Source organism: Myzus persicae, unplaced genomic scaffold (assembly GCF_001856785.1).
Source record: "Myzus persicae strain clone G006 unplaced genomic scaffold, MPER_G0061.0, whole genome shotgun sequence".
NCBI lineage: Eukaryota > Metazoa > Arthropoda > Insecta > Hemiptera > Aphididae > Myzus > Myzus persicae.
Window position 1 is genome coordinate 372,737 of NW_019103602.1, and position 20,793 is coordinate 393,529.

The 20,793-nt window shown below is 27.6% G+C and overlaps 1 protein-coding gene across 1 annotated transcript; it reads left to right on the forward strand.

The window, feature by feature from the left end:
* The first annotated feature begins 12,436 nt into the window (after window positions 1–12,436).
* LOC111034873 (venom serine carboxypeptidase-like) lies at window positions 12,437–19,525 on the forward strand. Its single transcript, XM_022316279.1, has 5 exons — window positions 12,437–12,969; window positions 14,815–15,013; window positions 15,375–15,521; window positions 15,615–15,850; window positions 18,889–19,525. Exons 1-5 carry the CDS (start codon window positions 12,481–12,483, stop codon window positions 19,429–19,431), a joined length of 1,614 nt encoding a protein of 537 aa, XP_022171971.1. The 5' UTR covers window positions 12,437–12,480; the 3' UTR covers window positions 19,432–19,525.
* The last annotated feature ends 1,268 nt before the right edge of the window (window positions 19,526–20,793 follow it).

The following is a 20,793-nucleotide window of genomic DNA, read 5'->3' on the forward strand; positions in this document are numbered from 1 at the left end:
CAGTTATATCTTTAAAGTTGACTGCCACCACATTTATTATATATAGTAGCTCTCACCTGGAGATTATAACGATATGGCAATTAAGGGGCCTGCCAAGTTTATAATTTTGAAATTGTTAAAGTAACGGTTACTCAATTTGTATAAATCTGAAAAAATGTATGTACGGGCAATTGATTCAAATAATTAATTTTCATCAACTAGTAGAAAATCAATAGGTAGTGAAATATAATTATTATTATCTGTATAGGCATTAAAATAAAAAATGTAGACAAGTAGTTAACCATTCTACTATACACTTGAAGTCCAGTGTATCTTAATGTTGGGTAGGTAACTGTAATGGATAATACATTTGAATTCAATGATACATCATTGCATACGAAAAAGGATTCTGAGCCAAGACTGAGGTCTGTCAGCCTTTATTACTAAAAGTATATTTTATAGTAATATTTATACTAATTATACTACAATAATATTAATAATACAGTGTAATTGTATGAATAATTTTTATTAAATTTAATAGCTTAATGTTAATCTAAATATTTTGAAAATTACTTACAAAAAATTATAATAATCAGCGTAAAAATTGAAATCTCCATAAATATTTTTGAATAAACTAAAATGTATGTTCAAATATCCATTTACGTCAAAATTTGATATTCAATTCTTCATAAAAAATGTTGTGACTAATTTTTTTTTTTAATTCCAATAAATTAATTTAAGAGGAATGTTGTTTCTAATTTTCAAGACAAAGGTATGCACATTTACGTTTATAACTATAAAATAGTTTTCATAATTTTGATGAATTTAGTTAAAACCTCAAATATAGTTCTTAACTCAAAACGAATATAAAAAAATGTGTGAATATATTTTTAATATTTTTGTCATCATTTATACTATTTAATATTTCATTAAAATACTACTCAACTTTTGAGAAATCTGGTGTTATGTTTTTGATTTTTATCAGCCCTAAAACAATCATTTTATAAATAGAGGAAACTTTCTCGGTTTGAATATTTATAAATACTACAAAAAGGTATTAAATATTTTTTGAATTAAGTCATGTTTAGTTAATAATGATATGAATATTTGTTAAAAATTCAAGTGTTAATAGTATCACTTATTTTTAAATAACATCAATAAAATTAAATTAAAACAAGGTTTGCCGAAAGATTCTCGGTTTTACGGATTATTTTGAAAAGGACTTAGAATTTCCTTTGGAAGGTCCAATTTGCTAAATTAAAAAAAAAAAATAATCAAAATTTGACAGACAAAAGACAATAGTAATAAAAACACAGCGGTTCAATACAGTCATTTTTAAAAGAATTAAAATGTTGAATCTTAAATATATGTCAAAGAGTTCAAGGTGTTTCAAAAGTGTTCCCATGTAATTCCCTCCATTTTTTTGTGTAATAATGAGGTAAGCATGAAACAGTTATCATCAGATTCACATGACAAAATATTTTTTTTGTATAGAAAAGAGTAACTGGAAGTTTATTTTAGTTCCTCGAATTTGAAAGTTGAATAACTTGGGAAAGGGTTGAACACACAATAAGATTAAAATCACAAACCAGCACATCCGAATAGAGTTAATTATGTTTCTAAATTCCGAAGTGGGGTAGCCGAGGACATAGACCTAAATTTTCTCACTACATAAAAGATAATTTTATCTGTGTTGTAGAGATTTTATTTTTGTGATATCAGTACTCAATAATTTTAAGAAACAAATGAAAAAACCATAGCAAGTTTCTCTTTATTTTTGCTCCACGAGAAAAATTCATGAATTATAAATATGTTTTTGTTAATAATTAACCATGACAACGGATGTTTTATTAAAAATCAAGACATCTAACTAAATGAAAAACCGTTTTTCCAACCATAAATATTTTAAATTCCTTCTACCATGCATAATATATTATAATAAACGAAAGCGTATCAAACATTTATTTTTAAATCATTGTTTATTTAAAATTGAAATAATTAGTTATATATATATCTTACCATTCATATCAACGATAATAATAACAATACATTTTTCCGATGAAACTGAAATTTATACTAAACGTTAAGTGTAGAAATATTATGATGCCAAGGCCAAGTGTAATGTCGAAAATAATGAAATCATGAACTCACTAAATAAGAACTATTTTAAATTTACATTGGAATTGACGATTATGTATTATTAATAATATTTCACATTTCAATCCAAATAACTCTGCACATTATATTTATTCATCATTATTCATTACTCCTTACTATATTAAATGAATATTCAATATATTTAACCACTGCTTATAATTATTTTTTAATATTTTGTTAGTAACTTTTTATTAAAAATAATAATTCCTATAACTGCGACTTAACCGAAGACCTGCTTTAATTATCATTAATCACATTTATTCAACATAATATTATAAATATAAACGATACACCATTATCTTAGGTCGAAGTATACAAAATACGAATTCACAACCTTTTTTGAATCTGAATTATTATTTTTTATTTCCGATTAAATTGTTTTGTGAATAAAATGTTTTTATGAAATCAAAGCTACTACAGTAAACTATAGTACACAATGTTGGATTTTGGATCAAGTATCAAGTTTTAAAAATTTAAGTGTTAAAGTATCATTTAATAGTTGGAAGCAGTGCCGTGCGTCTGATAGTAGTGAACAAAGCGTACCTTTACATGCACGTACAAAAATTGCCTATTCAAAACGCCTTTATATTGTTATATTTCTATCAGTGTACGATAATCATTTTTAGTTTTTATTCTATTAAAAAATATGTTTGATACACATACGAATATCATGGAATGATAAATTATTTATATTTATATCAAATATCATTAATTTCTGAAAGAACGTAATCTATTGAAAATCTATTTTATGTTAACTTCGTTAATTGATAAATACATAATTTTGTTATAACTAACATTGAATTAAATAGAAATTAATTACTTCAAATTTCAGTAAGAAAAAACATTTTAGAAATAAAAACAACAAATTGTATAACAATAAATCTACAAATGAAAACATAATTTTTTTGAAAAATACAATATTTAGCTCAAGAAAAATTATATAGACACATTACATTGTGCACCTACTATAAAATACTAATTATTGTGTAAATTACAAATATTATTGAACAATACGAATAAGACAAAACATACATAATACATTTTATCGATAACACTCGTACTTACATCATATTATATTATATGTGACATGTGTATATAATGTGCAAGGTAATAATGTTTATTGTGTACCATAGTTAATTGGTTTTTACTTTTTAGTTTGTACTGTATTCAATGTTATTTTTTGGTTACTTTTTAATGTAATGTTGTAATATTTTTTATATAAGTCGTATGACCTGAGATCATGATTTTTTAAAACAATTTTAACTTGATACCTCTTTGACAAATCAAATTTTATAGTATTAATTTATCGGTTGAAAATATATTTTTGCCGAATTCTGTGATGTACTTTTTTAACTCTATAGTTCAAACTGACACTTCTTTAGCTTTTAACATATTGGATCTATAGGTTATAGGTAACATACAAAGACACAGTAGTGACTAGGGAGGCTTTTAGGTTTTAAGCTTTACAAACATTTTCTACATTTTTTTTCAATTTTTTTCCTTTTTTTTCAATATTGTTATTTATTATTAAATATTTATGGATGTATTTTTAAAAATGTATTAGTTTATCTATATAAATAAGTATTATATATATCTATAAGTAAATAAACTTCATTTATATATCTTTAGTTTAGTAGTAAATTTTTTTAATCTAGACTCAACGTCAACTAACACTGTATTGATTGCTTTGATTGAACATTTCACACATGGGTAAAAAATGGGTGGTCATTTATGGTAATTCCTCACAGTTATTGAGTAATTAAATAATTATAAATCGTTAATATTTGATGATAATAGCTACAGATCACTTTTAATTATTTTGTAATTACAATTAAACAATAATAATAATAATAATAATAATAATAATAATAATGATAATTGAATAATTATGAAGTTTAATGAACAGTAAATTGTTAATGTTACATAAGTTGATTTATTTTTTTGTGATTAACTATAGATACCAAATTAAATTTGAATTTAACATAATAATTAAATGTTATACTAAACCAAAAAGTTATAAATATCCCAGATAACAAAATAAATGTATATTAACATTTTATATCCTATAGGTACATTGTAAGCGAATATAAGAAGAGGAAATTTAGTGACACCTTTCAAGTGTTGCATGCAGCATCAGACGAAGCTGAACATGACTGAATAACATGGATATTGATATATTATGAAGACTACCCACCACGACGTTACCATTTTAATTTTAATTTTAATGTTAATTCAATGTATATTTTACAAGGTGGTAATATTGTATTTGCATTTTACTGCACGGCCATAAGAATATATTATGATATGTATGTGTATACAAATTATGCAAAATGTATAATTTTTGAAAATGCATGAACGGGGGGGGGGGGGGGTAAGTCGGAGAGCTGTCCCGTCTACTCCCCAAGTATGTATAAATATTTGTTATTGTCAATAAACGATGGCCAAAGCAGTTCCCTCGGCGTCGTCGACAAACAAATTGTACCTATACAAATTATATACCATTAAAAAGATAAAGCAATTAACTCTGGCTCTCAAACCTAGATATTGATCTATGGCGCCTTTATTTTATGCATTTAAATAATTTGATTTATATTTTGTTTTATCTCTACATTTGTTTAATATCCTATTTTATTATGCATATATATATACAATATTTTTTATTATGTATTATATATTATGTTGGGTAGCATTGCAGAATGTGATTGAACTATACGAAAAATAAATAATTAATGTTATTAGTTACTAATATTTCTAAATATTTTGTGTATAATAAAGTATACAAAGTCCGTACTATACTACTGCACTAGCAATATAAATAAGTAAAAATATTATCCCATACTCCATAGTGCTTATATACATTATTTTCTTGATTTTTTAAATGTGTATATTATAAAACATTTACAATTAAAATAATATTATTAGTGAATAGGTCTGAAATCGGAATAAGATAAATAAATAAAGTACCTCCTTTTACACAACAAGTAGAATCAAACATATAGGTAGATGGGTAGGTGAAACGGTAGGCTATGAAAATATCCTGTATATACATAGGTACCATATAACAGTAGGTTTTTATATGTGTTAGTATGTTGATGTTGCTAACATTATCCACCAATCGAAAGACTAAATTATCATATAAAATACAAAATATCTGAAATGTTATATAGACCAATAAAAATATCAATAATTCTCAAAAAGTTTAAATTGGTACTATTTAAGGGTTGAAATTCATAACGAAAGAGTTTTAATTGACTATAAGGTTTAGATCATTGTTACTTGTTATCCTTCGTGCGTATGGTCGAATGAGAAAGTAATACTGATCTATGAAAGTTATTTGGTGTGTTTTTAATTGGGTCAAGGACTCAAGGTTAACCACCGGAAATCGATTCACTGTGAGGATGTAATCAAATAATTCATTAAAACTGCATATAGCTGGTTAAATAATGATATCTTGGAATACCATGGTTATATGTTAATATTTATACTGCATTATATATGCATATATAAATATTTATTTATATAAACTTTATTATGTATAAAGACAGCACTTAACATAATTAAATTTTTTCAATATTTCGTAATAGTTGGGAAAAATATTCTTCATATATTAAAGAGTTAACGTCAAGTATACAAAGTTAAAATTCATGATCAAAATATAAATAATTCAAATAGAACAAGCTTATTTATAATTTATCATATAATAAAAGCAAAAACAGCCCAGGGGGGCAAGTAGTGGCCGTTCCCCAAACAACTTTCTGGACCAGTAAATCATAATGATTATTAGGTCTGAGATTTCAATGCCTTATAAAATTTCTTTAAGCCCCAAAAATTCTGAATAATGCACTTAAAAATGGGCAACATTTTTCATTAGTTTTAATTATTTCGAAATAAATTGGAATATAAATTTGGTATGAATAATAATATACATTTGAAAGGATTGTAAAAAAGTTTTACAGGCAGAACTCATCATTATTTTGGACTTTTTTAATGCCCTAAAAAAAATCACTTAAAATATGCTCAATCATTTAAATATCCTTCTAAAATATGTCTTAAAAACAAAAACGTTTTGATTTCATTAAATAAATCAGAAAAATATTTTTACTAGTAAGACTATTATAAATTAATAAATTTATGTTATAAAAAATACATAAATACATAAATATACGTTGTCTAAAAATCAAATTAATTTAAGTAAAATATGCAAAATATGTAAAAAAAAATTACTGTAGAGTAATAATAATAGTTCATAATGATATTATGAAACAGATTTCTATATTATTAAGGTATGTTTTGAATGTATATAAGAAAACATGCAAACTCCTATTTATTAACTGCAATAAATGTATATTTTAAGGTTTTTAAAGGCATGAAGTCACCAGCAGTAGATTTATAAGAGAAAACAAAAAATATCACAAAACTAAAATAAAATCATTTTTTTTTTTACCCGGTATTTTAATTACACTCGATTATCAACGTCAGAACTAAGAACGTCCCTTTTCTAGATTCATGACATGTCAATTGTAATGATGGGCTAAGTGCAATGTCAACCAAATGTTTACTTTCTTGATAAAAAAAACTAAATGCTCATAGATATTCGATTGCATACAATAGTTTCAAGTCAGTGGTATCAGTAACTAGAATAAAGCTAGAAAAATTTAATTTTAAAAATAACCCAAAATTATCAAATCAATGATAACCATTTATTTATTTAAAAAAAATTGTGTTTGTTAATTTAAAATTACATATTAATCAATTCTGTAAGATCCATAAATAATGTTTACATTTCCTGCTTATATAAAAGAATACACGCCACAAACAATATTTCAGTAATCGAATAAGTAGTGAAATAAAAAATTGGATAATGAGTAATGACAATACTATGACCCCCCCCCCCTTGCGAATTCTTGCAATACATTGTTCTAACATGTATATTTTATATGGAAAACAATATAGAAGATAAGCCATGGAGTTTATCCTGAATATTATCCTGAATCACCTAAACTTATGGTTATAATAATGCTGAATATTTACACCTGTGTGTATACCCACATGACTGTAAGTGTTAAGCCTCGCTCTTTATAGGTAATTAATAATAATCAATTGAAGTTTACGATTAACATTAATTATAAGGACTGTACGAATTAAAATTAGATAGTTATTGCTGCTATTTTTTTTCGTGGGTCCTAGAAAATAGGAATAACATTTTTTGTTATGTTGTAATTCTTGTTTTAATATTAAAAGTAATAGAACGTGAGGTTTTTCGTTACAAACAACGGGAAGTGCGATGACCGACCCATTATGATTTCCTGCACGAGACAAACTAATTTTTTTTTTGTTTGACACCGAGACTATTATGTGAATATTAAATATTTAGAGGGCACGCGTACTTTTTAATGGGAAAATGTGGTTGTCACTATTGCAACGTGACCGAAATCAGGAAGAAGATATTTTTAATACATAAATGAATCTTTAAAAAATCATAAACCAGTGATTAATATAATACCTGATATACCTATTAGAGATACTACTATTAAAAAAGTTGTTATAAAAGATATTTTTATTTATTATGAATTCAAATTACAGATATTCGTAATAATTAAGAAGGTACCAGCTAAATATATTAAAATAGAATTGTACGTTTAAAATTAAAATATCATTAATTCTTGCCAAACTATATAACAAACAAAAAAATATGCATAATTTATTATGAATAAAATATAATTTGATCTATGGTTAATATTTAATTTCTTTTGCTAAATCGTAACAAAAAAGTAATTAAGTTTGTAGGTAATACAAAATTATCACTTCTGCTCCATAGTAGTTCCAGGTGTAACTATAGTTATTGTGTAGGTCACAGCTGTAACGGATGTGTTTAATTTGAATTATAATAATATAAGTGATCGCAATGTACAAAAAAATATTCTGAGCGAAGAAGGTAGGTGTAAGAGCATTTTTTTCTAAGCCTAAAGATATTTTATATTGACTGTATTATATTTATATTAAAATGTCATTGAACATTATGCCGTTACGTCGTATAGAAAACAATAGTGTCAATTCAAAATAGCAAAAAGTTTCAAGATCTAAAACAATTTTTTTTAATTACAACAAAATAATGATAGTAAATAATAATAATTATAAAATAATAATATTAAATTAAATTATTAATTTAAACGAATCTATAAAATGATTAGCTTCAGAAAAAAATCACTCGAGCATTTTAATCAAAAAATAAAAATGTTATCAACATAATATATCGGAAAAAAAATTATAATTAGATACGTCATTTCAAAAGTCTATAAAAATCAGAAATATATCATTTTGGGATCAAATTATTATTTTATTTTATTTATATATAAACTGATGAGGCTATATGTAAAGATAGTATAATGTACACAAAAATTAGAATTAATTACAAAACAGATAAGCAATGGTCAATACTCAATTGGCATAGAGATTAAAGAACAGAAATACATAAAAAGTTATATCGGCTGCAAAAGATTACAAACACAGTTTACTAATATACGTATAATATACTAATATAGTAATATGTAATACGTTTAAATTAAATAATGAAAGAAGGGACTGCATTGACGTACAACATGATTCGCAAAAGCGGTTAGTTGGAAAATAATTTGTAGGAGAATACCGGGATCCGTGTTGTGGTATCGTTTATCATCGTTATTATTTAGCAATAATAACTATACGATAAATAAGGTTACCTAGGTGAATTCTATTAGTACCTAACCTTACAGAATACGGCAATACTCATAAACAGCCTACTGAAAAACCGAATACATGTATAATTTTATATTGTTTTAATTTGTCTTGAGAATGATAATCAAAATATTTTAAGGAACTTTAGAGTAAGTATATGAAATTATTATTTTCCGAATAACATCAAAATTGATTTTCTTAAATAATATTCCCGTTTTCCCATAATAAGAAAAGTATTTAGAACTCCTTGAAGAAACTACTAGATCAAATTATCTACCAATTGATTTTGGAGCACATTTACTGCTTCGATTCATAATAACAGACATAAAAAACACATCATTTCACTCAGAATCTAGTATAAAATTATTCTATACTTTGACTAGTTTGACTGAATTTAAAATTTAAATTGATGTCCTTGGAAATACGAAACGTATATAATTGATAAATAATACATATGAACTAGGTATATAGTTTATTAGGTAATTTAGTATTTATATCTGTACATACTTTCAATATGTATATAAAGATGTTTCTAGATTGATTGGCTCATATGATATGAATAAATATTGAAACACAAACAATAGAATGAATAACAAAATTGTAGGTATGTTTCATTATATGTGTTCAAGAAAAATGTAATATTAATTAGTATGTCGCCATTGGATTTCCTGCGGATGTGTCTCGTCAAAGTATTACAATAAAATTATATATAAAAAAAAACATTTTTTATTATTCATTAAATATAGGAAAATACCAAATGACTCAATCACTTAGTGTTGTTAACGTTTTGGAAAACCTCAGATTCCAATCAACCTGTACGTGATTCGAATTGTACAATACAATATAAAATATATAATACTAAATAAAAAAATGTTAGGATTCATCATCAACATAGTGTCAAATCAGTGTACATTTTTGTGTTAAAAAAATATCCGATTTCAATGTTGTTTTCGAGTATGGCTTATATAAAAGCTAGATCTATAACAATTATTTTGTGTCAACTATTAAAGATCCCAACAATTATTATTGTTGATTACACTGTTTTACCTATTCAATATTTATATAAGATTATTCTCCTGAATTTGTGCGACTGTGCAACTATAGCCTATAACATTCTGACAGATGGATATTGTGGTGGATTGGAGAATTTGTGTTTGACCTATATAACTTAGGTATTACTAGGGGCTAGTATAATAGTAATAATTAAGCATCAAAAATAATGATACTATTTAATGCAATTAAAAAGTGACAGCAACGTTATAAGTTACTAGAAAATGCTAGGGAGAGGCATATTGATCACAAAAAAAATGTATACAAAACGTGAGTAAAATAAGTATGGTTATGTATATAGTTTATTTATTTACTTTTAAAAATGTGTAGACTTCATATTAAATGTTCAAAAATGTTTACTTAAATTTAATAATGTATACGTTTGTATTTAAATAAAATAATTAAAAATAAATAGTAAAATATATGAAATATAAATACTGCAGTAGCCATCCAATTCATACTGCTGATTTTTATGTGTTGTTATAATATAAAATAATTTCTTTATAATATGTTTAGATGGTTTTTAATTTTTCAACAATTTTTTTAATAGTTCATAACAATTGAAACTATAACTTCTAACTTGGCATTGATGATGAACACACAATTTCACAAATTACATCACACAAAATGTTGACAAGTAGGTATATAAATAGTGTTGTAGTAAACGGTCACTATAATTTGGATAGTTTTTTTTAGTACTTTTACATAAAATTACATAACATTATCAATAGATAAATAATTTTATACTATTTTATAAATATTTTATATTTTTTAAATTTATTTAAAAACATGCATTACACAATAAGTACATAAATAACTTATTACTCAAATATACTTTTCATCCGGTACTTTTTAAAAACATTTTTTTCCGGCCACTATACTAATATTATATTAAACATTATACAGTGCATAATATACAATCGATACTAATATACCTACGGTGCACGTGCTCGGAGATTAAACGGTGCTAATATATAATTCAAAAACATGCGTGGTATTTCCTATATGTAAATGATACTATTGCGCACCGAGTAAGTGTAATATCCTGTTGGGTCGCAGAACGCGACAAGACGACTATACGTTACGGTTGTTGTGTCTTATATATATATTAATTTATAAATTGTGTACACAGAAGGACAGAACATTTCTAGGACTAACTGATGCTGACACTGGAGCTATAGGACTGCTGAACCAACAGTTGAGTTGTAGCCGTTCATCATCGAATCTATAGAAACATATGCTAACATAGGTTTCAACGAGAATTGTAATAGTGTGAAAGCTATTAATTCCACCTGTAATATATTATAATTTTAAAATTTTCGATCTTAAATGATATAATCATTTTTGTTGCAAACAAGTATTCGCTTTTTACGCTATAAGTTTTGACTATATTCGTATTATACGTATATTATACATTTAAATATACTTACCTAATTATGTTAACATTCATTAAAACGAATGAATACAAAATTACATGATAATAGCTGCAGGTAATCTGATAACGAAATCATTTGTCTTATAGGACATTAATTATGATATAAAATCAAGTTTCGATAAGACACGTGTTGTCGGATTGTGTTATTATCAAAACTTGCAAGTATAGTTAAATTCCAGACCATAAGTGAAACAAGAACATTTTATTAGGTCAAATGATAAAAATGAAAAAAAAATTCTTAATAAGTTTTTTAATCAAATTTTAAATTTGATTAAGTCAGTATGGCTGACCCGTAGTTTCGCCTATGCCTAAGACTGCCTATATTTTACAGTGAAATCAAAACACAACATAACCATTTCAAATAAAAATATCCAAAGACCATTCACAGTATTTAATAAAATTATGTAGATATTTTTAATTGCTTAATTTTAATATATTACCATCTAATATTATAGATTACAATATACGTTTTTGCGCCCTACCTTCTATGAACTCCGTGAGGCACCATTGCCTGTACCTATGTAAGTACCATGTAGTGTACTGGTGTGTGTAGAACAGTTATGTACGACAACAATAATATCATAATTCATAATCCTGTATAATTTTATATCTATAAAATTGTTTTTTTTTTATTATTCCAACGAGAGTATTGACTGATCACTAAGAAAATTTTAAAACTCGAACAACCATTTGTACCTTTAAGTTTTAACAGCTTTATCCGTGAACCATGATTACCAAAGAATCTCATCCGATACCTATGGTTTAATATTTTTCACTTATTCAGTTACCCTTATTATAAGTTATAGCAGTAGTAGGTATTGTATAATTTAATTTGTTCAGTTCTTCAAGGTCTAAAATCTAAAATGAAGCCGAGGGCTAATGTGTAGCCAATTTTATTTGACCCTCTCGTCTGTATCGCAAAACAAAAACAGGCTAGCTATTGCCTATTTGTGTCTATGATAATACTGAAAATAAAATTATGTAAGATGGCAATCGCGGTTTAAGATATTATTATCACGGCAGTCATTGGTATTGAAATAAAAATGTAACAAGAAATTATGATTTAAAATTTAAAAGTACTTACTGTTTTTTCTATTTTTCAATTTATATGGGTCGGTCAAAACGCATGTCCCCTCCACCGAAAAATGACACATTGCATACCCCCATCCGGATCCGTCCGTCCGTCCCACCCACCCGTTACGCGCCGTCGAAAAAAAATTCGTGACGTTGCGTCTAGTGGGTGGGGGGATGACGGTGGAACTGGACTGGGCCGACAGGACGTGCACTGTCCTGGCCGTGGCACAACGATGCTCGCCGCGTTCCGTGTAATACTCGCGTGTTGCGCCGCTGGGTGTTGCGTGTGGCGGCGGGCCGCGTGCCTGTCGTCCGAATCGACGCCGCTGTACCTGCGGAGCGCGTACCCGCTGTGGGACCCCAAGTCCACGCCGTCCCATTCGGCGGCCGAGCCGCTACTGCTCACTCCGTACCTGCGCAACGGCAACATACTGAGGGCCAAGCAGTTGGCCAGGGTGACCGAAGTGTACCTGCCCAACCACGTGGTCAGCTACTCCGGTTACTTCACGGTCGACGACCAACACAACTCCAACTTGTTCTTCTGGTTCTTCCCCGCAACGGTAACCGTAACCGTATAATAACGTTTTGACTTACGATACGATTTAATATTTACAAAGCGTGTTGGGTGCATGTGCTGCAGACAATATCCTTCAAAAGAACGCCCGGAAAATGGCATTCTCTGCGATGGCCCAAAAAAACATTATTACTGTTGGGAGAATAATTATTGGTTCAGTTGTTTTTTTTTTTACAATCAATACTCTGTATTAATTTAATGATAACTTTACTTTTAAAACTTAATCATATAATATTCATAACCGACGTTATTTAATGCAAATAAAATGTGTTATACTTTTTGTAATATTAGTTGTACAATTTTTTTTTTTATTAGAAAATAATAATAAGAATATGTGCTACAGAAATTTAAAACATGAATAAGGCGAGGGAAAAAACCATCCAGTGATCGCAATTCCTTTTGCTTAAAATATACATCTATACGCATATTTCTTTTTTCTTTTTTTTCCTTTAATCATTACCATGATCTCTGCACCACAGTTGTAAAGTTAAAATAAAAGTTATGTAGTTCATTTAAATAAAAATATTAGGAAATCCGATTCCGGCTATGTTTTCTACAAAAATAAACGTATATTATGCTAATTACATCTATTATTCTATATTTATTAATGGAATAATACTTGTGAAAGGTGAAAACAAATTTGAATTCATCATGCAAGTGTGCTTAAAAATCGTTTTTGAACATATTTGAATTTTGTTTTAAAATTCTTAAATGTACATAATATCGATGTAAAAAAATTAGTTAAAAGTTCTAAGAAAGTCTATATAAAGTAAATTTCTAATTTCATGACAAATTTTAATTTATTTTTAGAACTTAATCGGATAACCAAGTCAGTCAGGTAATAAAATTATTAAAATTACCTTGAACTTCTTAAAAATGACCGATATCGAATCTCCCCAAAGTTAAAATAATAAGCGATAATTAAATGGATTGTGTAACGTAAAACATTAGCTTACAACCATAGATATTATATCGGCAGTTGGTAGCTACCTATATGCAAAATGTTTCACTATTGCTTGACTTCGAATTATAAACCAGTTAAGTACAGCGTTTCAGGTTTTTAAAACTAAGTTCAATATTTTTATTTTTTTTTATGCGAATGACCGACATTATCCTATACCGGGTAATACCGTTCAGACATAAATACATCATATACATAATATGTATCTACATTTATCAGACATAATTTAAATATATAACTGTTTTGTTATGGGTTGTGACAGAAAGTCGAAATTGGTTTTGTACGCAGTCAATGTAAAAACAATTTTAAACTCTTTCCTTGAAATAATTTTTTAGTTATAAAAATGTTACATCACATAAGTGATGAAAAAAATTAATAACAAATTGGTAAGAAATAATTTTGTTATTTTGAAACATCTGGTAAGGTTTCGATGAAAACACATAAAATAACTTGAAAATTAAAATTTCAGCTATACCAAATATAATAAGGCATAATATGTCACTAACCGACATTACATACTGATCGGTGGCCATTATTCCCCATATTATATTCAAGTATCCCATACTCGAAGTATTTGTCATCATTTTTTGCATTGAACTAATTTTTTGCAGTTTACACTCAAAATGAATGAATAGAGATACTGTTTATTATGGCTATAATAATGTAGCACGGGGAATCTTCGAATTAGAAGTCTCACGTAAAAATTAAGCCTTTTAAAGTAAATTATACTATTTATTAGAATATTGCTATTAATGTATTATGTACACGAAATAATAATGACTACAGCTAGAAAAAAAATATAATTTTAGTTTTGCTATTCTGCAATCCGAAGTTTAATTATATACGTTTTATGTTATTATTATGTTTTAGTGTCTTTACCATGAAATAGAAGCACCGTTAATTTTATGGCTAGAAGGTGGCCCTGGTGCCAGTACGGCGTTCAGCGTGTTTAAAGAAATTGGTCCGTTCAATTCCTCTTTTGACGGAAAAACCTACACAATTGACGAAAACCCATTATCTTGGCACAATAACAACTCATTACTATTCATCGACAGTCCCGTTGGAACAGGTAAAAAGAAGTATAATACTCATAACCAAATATATTTATTAATTTTTAACATGTTTAACTTACTATTTATGACTAATTTAATGCAGTACATACCTACATTGTATATTTTAAGCCGTAAAAATGAAAGTAAGAATCAATGTATGGTAAAGTATGGTTTGAAGATGCCTTACACTAAAGTGAATGAATATATTTTTATTATTGTCTTCATTTTCAATTGCATATCAATAGGTTTGATTGATTTTCAAACTTCTTATTTTATTTTTGCAAGTGCTCACATATTGACAGATTGGTGTAGGTAGTTACTAGTTAGGTGTAGGTACCTGTATTTTGACACTTTGTATATATTTCTTTCATATTTTAGGATTCAGTTTCACTGAACACATTGACGGTTATGCAACAAACTTCACGACCGTTGGAGAACAACTTTTTGAAGCTTTAACACAATTCTACACAATGTTTCCCGAACAGCGACCTAATCCGTTCTATATTATTGCTGAATCGTACGGTGGTATGTACAACACTCAATTAACAATAAAATAAATATACCTTCTATTCACGTATATATAGCCAATTATAAACTTAAAATTAATTTTGAACTTAGGCAAGTTTGCACTTTCATTGGCGTCATTAATTCACAATGACAAAACATTAGCTGATATAAAAATGGAAGGAATCGCAATTGGAAATGGATTTTTAGATCCTGAAACATTATTGTGTTATGGTGATTTTCTATACCAAATTGGTTTAGTTGATAACAATACAAAACAAGAAATCAATAAATTAGAAACCCAAGGCAGAAAAGCAATACATGACAAACACTTTGTGGATGCATTTTATGTGAGTATTCTAATCATAATAAAAATAATAATTCCTTTTTATTCCATTTAAACCTATAGTTGCCAAAAATATATGAAGTTAAGTAGGTACCCTATTTTACCTAACCTGCTTGTCCAAGTGGTAGAATTCAATTTATTATTTAATAGTTTCATTCAAATTACATACACGATACACCCATATCGGTACCCATATATAATATACAAGCTGACCCCGTGCACTTCGTTGCCTGTTAAAAATGCCAACTCTATATGGTTCAAACTTTGTTTAATTCGTTATTTAATATTCGATGTAATAGTATCCAAAATTTAATAATTTTGATCAACATCGACCATCTATTGAATCTCAAAATATTTGTGCATGCACCACTTTCAAATGCGAATTTCGGAAAATTCTTTCTTTGTGCACGCTTACATCGTGGTACGAGGTACCATGAAAATTGCACGAATTTAGGCTCTATACATTTATCAGTCAGTGACTAGTGAGACAGTCAAACACGTTGAATTATAACATATTATAGGTATCCCTCAAATCCGAGATCATAAATATAACTTATTATCACTTATTTTGTATTAATTCATCATTTTTTCTCGAGTAAAGTTAGATTATACTGATACTTATATCAAAAACCACTGCAGGATGGCACATTGTATCCAACCAGCCTTAGGTTGGATTAAATAAAAACGACAAGATGAGTATAACTTTGAAACATTAGAATTAGAAATTATAGACAAATTATTAGAATACGATCAATAGTAATAATTACCTAGGTAAAAATCGTTATGCATTATCCAATCAGTAATCACTGAGTTAACTACTCTTATTTTAAAATCTTGATGATTTCCTAGCGTGCTAAATAAAGCATTTGACACGGAATGAATAAGCAATTTCCAAGCACATCTAGACATTTAGACAAATTTAAATTTCAAATTCATATGTTTAACGTATTGAAAAATTAAGCAAATTCGTTAATATTTTGAATTTTATATTATTTTGCTGAATAATTTTTTTTATTATTATATTTCTACAACCCCTGATTTTCACTTTTGAGGTTAAATTTTACAAAACCCGTGCTTAGCAGACATCTCCTATGAGTCCTACCTACCTACCAAATTCTAGCTAAATATGTTAAGTAGTTTTCGATATTTAGTGTTTAATCGAAAATACAACTGATCCCTTTCAAATATAATTATCATATATCTAGTGTCACCAAAAGTAGATTCCTAAACCATCTAATAAAATGTAATCTTTCGATGACTTTCCAGCTTCGACATTAAACTTATATTTTAAAAAAAAAATCGTAATTTAGATCCAAAGAGGTATTTGTTCATTCGTCTAAACGCGATTTCACCCTTTTTACCTTTTCATCCCCAGAAAACGCAACATTATTTTGCTCCATGAAATTTCGGTGTTGGCATTTTAAAAATTGTTCTTCCCATTTTATAGCCTTAAGACTGACAATAAAATAAAACTGTTAGCTTGGTTAAAATTTGTGTCATATTAAGACAATTAGTACACAACGAGGATGGATCTAGGATTATTTTTTTTGGGGTGAGGGGGGGGGGCAGGCAACTCAATTACCATTAAATCCGCCACTAGTACAGTAAATATTAATACAGGAATAACTTAAATAAAATTGGTTATTTCCACAAATAAAAACTACAAAATATGTTTTTAGATCCTGAGAGTAATGATGAATGAATTATATTTGTGTGTAATGTGTGTTTTTTTTTCTGTCATCAACATTTGAGGTAATAAAAATTCTAAAATATTCAACATCAGGTTCTTTTTTAATAGAGAAATGAATATAGTTGGTGCATTCGGGAGGTCAAAATTGAAAATTCCTAGTAGTTTTTCGAAACCGTTGAGAAATACAAAAAAAAAATGTCAATATTTACTATTTAGACAGAACCAATTTTGCTGTTTTTCAAAAACTTTTAACCTTAGACACTTGATATTTTCATCAAATATTTATATTAGCATATTTCATACATATTTGTCTAATTTTTAAAATCATTTTTCAGTTAGAAATTCTTAAAGTTTTTCTTTTTATAGCTATAAACATTGGAAATTCTAATAAGACATTCCTAACAAGTAGAACCTTATCAAAAAAAAAAGTTCACCGGAATAGTTAGGTACGCTATTTATAGCCATGAGATGGTTTCGACTTTTTTAAATTATTAAATTAGATTATTTATACAAGTATCTGAACACGTATGCTCAGATGACACAACGGCTCGGCTCAGAATCGTTTTTCGTATACAATGATTTATCATTGAATTCAAATATAACATAATATCTATTACAATAACATGCTCGAAAATTTAGACTGTGTATAGCAAAGAGGTACCCACAACCCACTTATCCCATTTTTTTAATAATAATATTTTTCCAATTAATATACATGTATAAGACAATTCATTAAAATTTAAAATGACACAAACCAAACAACAAATTATAATTTTGTGGCACAAAATCATGGTTCCATTACTTTCAAATATACTTGTAGAGATATTTAATTTAGTTCTAATTTTGTCCAAGTTTTGATTATAAAAATTTCAATTTGTCTTCTTGTTCTTTTCGAGGTTTGATTGTATGATTTGTTTAATACTTTTAATTTTTTAATAAATTTCACATCGGATGTCTAACAATATATTAATTAAATATTGTATTATATATTTATATCCCTCTCCCCAGTGGCGCAACTAGGGGGCTAAATTGGCTAGGTTAGCTCCCCAGACTACGATTTAGTCCCCCCCCTCCTCACAAAAAATATATCAACTGTTGATTTAGATAAATGCCCCCTATGAGTTATTTTAGATTAATAGTTCTGTTAGGTTGACTGAAGCCCCCCTCCAAACTAGTAATTATAGTTGCGCCTATGCCCGTTCCTCAAATTCAACCGACTCATGTATAAGTGAAGGATGCATAGCACATGAAAGTTGTAAAATGTACAGCGGGTCGTGTGTTTGACATACCTGATGTAAATTGTGTAAATTGTGTACATGTTATTATTATTTAAAACAAATTATATTTTCCAGGCCTGGAGTGGTATAATGAGTACGTTTATTGAGCAAACTCAATTTCCAAGCCTATACAATATCATTGATGGTGACACGATTCCGTGGAATTCTACCAACGGCATAGGGGACGTCAGCTACATTGACTTATTGCAGACGGTCGATAGCAGGAGAGCTCTACACATTGGCGACATTGAGTATACTAGTTTGGGCGTTATATATTACAAAATGATACCAGACTTCATGACTTCGGTTAAGGAACACCTGGAACAACTAGTAACCAGTTATCCCATTCTGGTGTACAATGGTCAGATGGACCTGGTCGTGGCGTATCCATTGTCCGTCAACTTATATTCGAACATGAAGAGCCCTTACGGTGCTGATTACAAGAAGGCGATCAGAAAACCGTGGTATGTAAATAAAAAGTTAGCCGGTTACATAAAAACGGTCGGAAACCTCACAGAAGTGATGGTCAGAAATGCGGGCCATTTAGTATCCTGCGACAGACCAGAAATCTTGTACGATCTCATACACAAATTTATTACGAAACAACTCAATCAATAAATTGTAACCTACACCTCATGGCTTAAATATACAAGGTTATTGCACAAAGCCAAATTGTTATCAAATAAAAATAAAATGGCAGCGTAAGGGTACGGTCCATATCATAGGATATAATCATAATATAGCCTGTATACGTCGTCCCTTTACGCTGCCATTTTAATTCCTTAACGTGATAAAATGATATAGTGGGGGTACTATTGCAATAACCTTGTATATTTAAGCCATGCTACACCTTAAAAGAGTTTGAAATACCTACTAATAATGTTCATCATGATTCATGGTTACCTATTTATTTTTAATAAACCCCATCGACTGTACACTATAATTATATTATATAAACAGGTATTACTACCTAATTTGACTGTTTGTACCTATAATATTTTCTTTTTACTTATGTAAACTTTTTCATTACTGCCACAACCAAAATAATCTCTAGTGTGTTATACAAATTTATATTCAGAAACATTAAATGATTAGAATTTTTTTTTTAAATAATAAAAAGTTAAACAATTATAATCGACTTATATTATTATGTCTATATTGTTGTGATATATCGTCCATTCAATAAACAATATTAATAGATATTACGATTAAGTTTTTTATATGAAAAATGCACTCTATGGAAGATTATTTTGTAAAGTCTTGAGTTTTTTGTTTTATAACCAATTAATAATTTTTTTTTTAATTTGAATATAATTATTTTTTGTTGTATTATGCTTAACCTATTTCAGTTTTTATAACTGATATGTCATAATATTACCATGTAAATGTATATGCTTATTTTCTTGTTAGCATCACGATATTATGATATGATCACTACATAATAATATATATTATATATTAATATAATATCTACCTTTTGCATATTTTTAAATTTTGACACGTCATATAAACATCAGGATTCAGTGCTCCAGATCTACTCCACTACTCCTAAGTTCTAAATCCTAATCAGTAATCATACCAATAAGTCATATACATAGGTAATGATGTAAGAAACGAATTGTGGAAAAAAAACCAAAGACTACAATAAATTACTCACAATCATATAAAAATAATTGAACAATTTATGTATATTTCAAACACTAATTAGTGTAATTACCACATTATTGATAATAAATTACAAATATATAAGTTACAGTACAGGTATCTTTAAAAAAAATAATGCATGAAGTGTAGTAAATAGTTTTCAAACCTTAACAATACAATTTGGTTTTATATTACAATAAAATTATTAAAAATTAAACCTCTAAAATTAAATATTACTTTTCCTTTTGATATTTTATGTTTGATATTTTTAACTGCGAGTACTGAGTACCTACATTAAAATTTAAATCTACGGTTTGATAATTATTGTTATTTTTA